Source organism: Micropterus salmoides, unplaced genomic scaffold, assembly GCF_014851395.1.
Source record: "Micropterus salmoides isolate LMB-PRFRI ecotype aquatic unplaced genomic scaffold, ASM1485139v1 Ms_hic_scaffold_14, whole genome shotgun sequence".
NCBI classification, from domain to species: Eukaryota; Metazoa; Chordata; class Actinopteri; order Centrarchiformes; family Centrarchidae; genus Micropterus; species Micropterus salmoides.
Genome location: NW_024040485.1, coordinates 34,281,085 through 34,288,093, shown reverse-complemented (window position 1 = coordinate 34,288,093; position 7,009 = coordinate 34,281,085). Strand labels below are relative to the sequence as shown.

General features: G+C 42.0%; 1 gene segment (V, D, J or C); it reads left to right on the top strand.

Moving 5' to 3' along the window:
* Positions 1-99: 99 nt before the first annotated feature.
* On the top strand, positions 100-729 carry LOC119902816 (the record flags this gene model as incomplete). The annotated part of the segment is given in 2 exon segments: positions 100-340; positions 431-729. Coding segments are annotated over 2 exon segments (417 nt in total), but the record flags the coding sequence as incomplete, so codon positions are not given.
* Between the last annotated feature and the right edge of the window lie 6,280 nt (positions 730-7,009).

The following is a 7,009-nucleotide window of genomic DNA, read 5'->3' as shown; positions in this document are numbered from 1 at the left end:
TGGAGAAGCTGTGGACAGGCTGGCAAACTGACAGGCCTTTAATATGATGCTGATACCATATTAAAAACATTCACTAATTGATCTTGATTGTCACACTAGGAAAGGAGAGAGTGAGGAAAATGTGTTGAGTGTAAAGTTGTCAGTCGGGGAATAACACAGGGCTGTGAATGAGCCCCGTCACTGTGATCAGGCTCCTCCTTCTAATCCACCAACTTAGTGTTGATGAAGACTAAACAGAGAGATCACAGCCTTCTTTATACTTGCTGGAGCTCACAGTTCCTCAACACTGCAGATATGACGCCTCTGTTCATCTCAGTGTTGCTGGCTGCTGTGTGCCTTGGTATGAACACAACTCTGGTTCTCTGATATCAATCCAACATTGACATGATTCTTTAACAGCACACTGATACTGTTTGTTGCTGTTTTACAGAATGCAGAGCACAAAAAGACAACGTGCTGCAACCAGAAGGAGACGTGACTGCTGCTGAAGGAGAGCCAGTAACACTTGGCTGTCTATATAACACCAGTTCTCAAAGTCCATATCTCTTCTGGTACAAACAGGATGGAAACAACAGCCCTGAATTCATACTGAGCCGCTTTAAGATCGGTGAGGGGAAAACAGAGGACAAGTTTAAGGAGAGATTTTCATCCACACTGGATTCCACCTCTAGATCAGTTCCTCTGAAGATCCAGAAGCTTCAGCTGTCTGACTCTGCTGTGTACTACTGTGCTCTGCAGCCCACAGTGACAGGAAACACCAAAACTCTGTACAAAAACCTTTGGAGCAAAGACAACAGAATACTCCACAACGTCCACTAGAGGGAGTCACACACTGTTAAACTTCATTTTCTGATCCAGTCTGGATTCTTCTCTCTCGTGAGACCCAGCTGTGATGAAGAGCTTCAGAAATGAAACTACTGTGAAATATGAGTCTCCTCCTACTGACTGCAGAGCTGCTTCATGGCAGAGAACTCTTTGATTCCAGCTGTGAACATCAGACCAAACACAACTGACAGAACGTATTCATACTGAACATTCAGTTCCAGCATTTCTCCTCTGTCAACATGGAGAAACTCGCTGCACTTTTGTTCTTTTCAGCTCTCGTAGGTACGAGTGTTTCTGACAGTGAGTGCTGGTTTTAAATGATGGATGTCTGCCTTTGGAACAGAACTCTGAATCTAACATGTTGTTTCCCTCACTAGGTAACACCTTGGAAGATGATATTACTGCCAGCAGAGCTGAAGTGTTCTCATCAGAGGGCCGTAGTGTTACTCTGTCCTGTAGCTATTCAGTTAAAGCCGAGAATCTCCAGTGGTATCGTAGGCTGTTAACAGACAGATGCTGTGTCCTCTATGAAAAGTCTGGATCCTCACTGTGCTGCATTATTCTACACCAGGGGTATTCAATTAGAATTCAAAGTCTCCAGTTAGAGAAAATTTCCCGAAGCAAAGGAACATCAAAACGACTAACTTGCGTTATCATTCAGTACTATAACGTATAGTTGTATCAACATATATATTTAGTCAACAACGGACTGTCAAATAATATTTCATTCAGTTTTCACATCAAACTGGAGGGATAATAAATAATAACTAGACTAATAATAAATTCTAAATTTAAGTAAACTAAAATAAAGTGCCTAATTTTTTGAGAAAATGAAATAAAAAGTGTAGCTTGAAGTGATGAAGTGCAGTCTTAACCAATTTTATAACACACACTCAACACATCGTAACAAATAAACAGTTGTAATACCTCCTCTCCTCTTTCATTCCCTCTTACAGAGCTACCACCTCCCTACTTTCTCTTGTTCAGTGAGAAACGTGAGCTCTAGCTTGTCCAGCTAGCATTGGAGTTCTATGAGATATTCTGGCTTTGAACTGCCCGTGGGATGAATGTACATGTAAAAATCTGTACATTCTTGATTAAAAGCCATGTGAAATCCCTTTTCCCTTTCATCTCCTCAATTCCTGTGTGTTTCCAAAACGTCTTTGGTGAATCTGGCGGACTCGACTCGCAACCATCGGAATGCACAGATTTGATTGGCTGAGCAGCGTCACATGAGACGATTGGAGCATGTGCGATTGGTCTGTGAGTTTCCTGGTCCGCTAAACCAGTACAGTAAATGCTAGAAAAGCTGGGTTTAACACAGCCCCTGCTAAAAAAGGAAAATCTCAACCCCTCTGTTCTCTCAGGTCCATCTCTAAACTGTATTTCTTATCTAAAGTCCTGGACAAAGTAGTTTTTACCCAGCTGCAAACATTTATTGATAATAATGTTTATGAAAAGTTCCAGTCCGGCTTCAAACCCTGTCACAGCACTGAAACAGCACTTTTAAGAGTTTTAATGACTTGATTTTAACTGACTCAGGAGTCTCTGCCGTCCTAGTGCTCTTAGACCTCATGGCTGCCTTTGACACTGTTGACCACTCAATCCTCTTGTCACGGGTGGAAAATTGTGTGGGAATCAAAGGTACTGCACTTAGGTGGTTTCAATCCCATCTAACTGATCGGAGCTTCTCTGTCCACCTCGGTGATTATTCCTCTGAGACGGCCCCATTTACTTGCGGTGTCCCTCAAGGTTCTGTCTTAGGCCCCATCTTATTTTCTTTGTATTTGCTGCCCCTGGCCTCCATTTTTGAGAGGTATGAGGTCTCTTTCCACTGTTTTGCAGACGATATTCAAATTTATTTGCCCCTGAATGTAAAAGCAAAGGGCTCACTGCAGCCCCTGCTTGACTGTATGAAGGACATCTAAACGTGGATGAACCTAAATTTCCTCAACCTAAACGGAGACAAGACAGAGATCGTAGTGTTTGGACACCCTGAACTGCTTGATGTAGATTCTCTCGGCCCTTTAACTTCAAACAGCCGCTCAACTGTGAGGAGTCTTGGTGTTGTATTGGATAGTGTGTTTAAATTTGATAAACAGATATCCGCCACTGTTAGATCCTACTTTTTCCAGTTGAGAACTATAGCTAAGGCAAAGGCCTATCTCCCTCCTAAAGATGTGGAGAGGGTGATTAATGCCTTCATAACTTCCCGCCTTGACTATTGCAACTCCTTATATGTGGGCTTAGACAAGTCATCTACTCAGCGCCTGCAGTTAGTCCAAAATGCTGCTGCCCGCCTCCTGACAGGAAAGAAGAAGAGGGACCACATCACACCTGTGTTGCGCTTCCTCCACTGGCTTCCTGTTCATTACAGGATTGATTTTAAAATCTTACTTTTAACTTTTAAATGCCTTAATGGATTGGCTCCATTGTACTTAACGGAGCTTCTTCACGTTCATACTGCAGCTAGAGTGCTGAGATTCACCTATTTCCTCCTCCTGGATGTACCCAGTAGCAGACTTAAACCAGAGGTGAGACTTAAAATGCCCCCCCAGATGCTTAAGACCACCACTGGTGCTACCATCCAAAGAGGAAGACTGGAGAGCTTTCTGTCATCACATCTAACAACTATGGGGACACTAGGTTCTGAAATGTGAGCATTTTGCCAAATGCAAGTATCAGATCGCGACTCTGTATGAGCAGAAACTTAATATTGATTGAGTCTGACTGGAATAGGAGGCAAAAGAACCTGATCAGGACGTCCCTAATGAAATGTCCTCCATGTTCCCAGAATAGAGAGCAGGTCTTCAGGTAGGCTTCCTTCTAGTGGGACCTGCCTCGGTCTCACAGTGGTGTGAAGAACTGAAAGTGGACATTCAGGAAACATTTCTCTGAGGCAGAGCTGCTCTGGATGCACAAATAATCTCACTGGCTGAACTGACCTTTGGTAGACAGCCAATCTCTAAAAAGGGGATTCTCTGGCCCCGCCCACTGAAGTCCAACTCAACCAATGAGATTCTTTGCGTCTCCAGAGCAGAAATGTTTGAGGAACTAAAAGCACAATCAGCTTGATGTTGAGGAGAAGGGCTGTGCAGCAGAGAGGCTGTTTAGTTTCTTCATTCTACTGCAGTGGAAGAACATTGCTCATCTGCTGTCTGTCTGGCTTTAACAACTCCAAAGACATGTTGCTTTACCTCTTTTTACTTTGCTCTCACTTCATAGGTGAGTGTTGGAACACAGATGAAAGGCTCATTAACCTGCTGGATTAACCAGATATTTGGTCTACATTTCAGAACTAGAGGTTTCTCTGTGGAAGGGAACAACTTCCATGATAGAAACAGACATGTGGTTTATTGAATGAATCCAGAAAGTCAAGAACCTCCATTGAGTCTCTTGATGTTAGAATCTCTTGCAGACTAACTGACATGAATGACTCATTTTGCAGCCCTGGGTTCCATGAACAGCATAACGCCAGAAAGTCCTGAAGAACATGTTGCAGAGGGAGGAAACATCAACCTGACCTGTAAATATGAGGGTGTTATCAACAATATCCAGTGGTACCGACAATACCAGAGATCCAGACCAGAGTTCCTGCTCTCCATCACAGAGAGTGGATCGATTTATCCAACTGGTTCAGTTTTCTCAGCTCACATTAATAAAGAAGAGAAACGTGTGAATCTGGAGATCATCTCAGCTAAAGTGACAGACTCTGCTGTGTACTACTGTGCTCTGCAGCCCACAGTGACAGGAAACACCAAAACTCTGTACAAAAACCTTTGGAGCAAAGACAACAGAATACTCCACAACGTCCACTAGAGGGAGTCACACTGTTAAACTTCAGTGTGATGATGAATCTGGATTTGTTGAAGTGGTGATAGAAGCAACTTTAAATGAAGCACTACAGATAAAACACAATAAACAAAAACAGACAGAACAGAATTTGAATCATGTATATCCATAATACTTCCAAAGTATCTCCAATTCCACTCTAGCAGACTGTTTTCACAGACAATTGAAACACACCCCTGAAGGGCCTTTTTTTGTTCGTGACTGTAACCATTGCAAGCTGAAGCTGTGCTGCCTGGTTTGAAGCAATATCTAGACTGTAATACTAAACCCACATTTGCACCTCTCACCATAATGTTGTCCATTTAATTCCCACCTACAAGTCCCTGCTCAAAAGCAGGAGAGCACAAGTAAAAGTGTACATGTTTGGAACAATGATGGCATTGAGACCTTAAAAGGCAGCTTTTCCTGTAACAGCTGGGACCTCTTCCATAGCCTGGGCTTAGAGGAGGCAACAGGCACCATCTGCAGTTTTGTAGAGATGATGTGTTAACCAAGGTTATTATAGTTTTGGATTTTTCATTAGTTTTATTTTTATTTCGTTTTGACTTTTTGGTTTTGCTAGTTTAGTTTTTATTAGTTTTAGTTTAGTTTTAGTCTTTGTCGCTGCACGATGCAGCTCAGTTCAATTTAGTTTTTTCACAAAACATTAAAATACAAGGACAATCAGAACTATTTGTGAAAAGGGACACCCTTTTTCAAGCTATCTATCTATCTATATACTGGGGATGGTGATGGCGCATAGATAAGATGCTTGCCTTTGGTGTGGGAGACCTGGGTTCGATTCCCACTGTGGGGATATCCACCATTGTGTACCTGAGCAAGACACTACGCTTCAGACCTGTGACCTCTGACATGTAAAACAATTTAAGTCGCTTTGGATAAAAGCGTCCGCTGAATGTATTGTCTAAATAAATACTACAAATAAATGAAGCACATGCAGTATAATTTTTAACCTACATACAGAAAACCCTCACATACTCAGTGGTGCCAAGAAATTCAACAACAGGTCTCTAGCAGCCTGAAGGCAAGTCTGACTGGAAAGCAGTTTGTTAATCAAAAAAAGGTATTAAAACAATGTGAAGCACAAAGAGACAGGCTGGCTGAGATATCAATGACCCCGTGAAACACACACTAGCTGACATGCAGTAAATATAATGACCAGCAGACAGTTGAACCAGCAGCAAGGGGAGCTCGCACTCAATGTACAAGGGGCAAGTTCGTCTTACATGCAGGATGAGCTCTAAGCCAGACCACCAAAAACAGAACAAGGAAATAAAACCAGCTAAGCAGTGTTAATTTCATTGATGAAGACTATGACGAAAAATATTCGTCAACGAACCTTTTTCACAGACGAAAACTAAATAAAAACTAAATAAAAAGTCAGATATGATGACGAAGACTGACGAAATATAACTGACACTTTAGTCAACGAATAAAAATTAGACAAAAATATTAGGGAGGGACGAATGGAGAAGAGATTCAATCATCACTACTCTTTTTGTGGGACAAGTTTGGAAGAAATCCAATCAGAGCGAATCTCATGGCCGCCTGTAAACCGTGTGGAGCAAAGATCTCTGGGAAAAACACCACCAACTTGAAGCGACATTTACAGACGACTCATCCGGAAATACACGCGAAAGTAAGCATACATGCTAAGCTTGTTTTATCAGATAAACCACCGTGTTTCCGCTAAACTTGGAATAAAATAGAAGCTAAAGGAAACCAGCTTGAGCTATATTGATTAGACGATTGTCTCGCTGAATTAATATGAGCATAAATATTAAATGTCCTCAAATTGAATCAAATGTGTAAAATGTGTATTATAGTAACGTTAGATGTTGTGGCGTTATATGACTGGACGAAGGGTGTGTGAGTGAGAGACAGAGAGAGAGGGAGAGATCTGAGGAGATTGGGCAAAAAAAAAACAACTTGATTTCCCCTTTATTCACCCTCACAGATACAGAAGACATCTGATGACAAAGATGACCGTAGGCCAAGTGGAAATAAAGCTAGTGCTGCTAGTGCAACCCAGCAGCAGGCCATCTCTACAGCTTTCCTAAGTTCTTCAAAGTACAAAACTGAATGGAAGGAACAACAGACCAAGGAGCAGGCCATAGCTAGATGGATTGGACGCACAGGTTTACCACTCACAACAATTGAAGACGAGGACTTTGTGCTAATGATGGAGATAGTAGATAGGAGACTAACAGTTCCAAAGAAAACTAAAATGAGCTATTTGATTGAAACACAGTATGAACATGAAAGACAAAAATTCAAAGAGAGACTGGCTGCTGCCCGGAGAGTTTCCATTGGCCTTGACTTGTGGACAAAA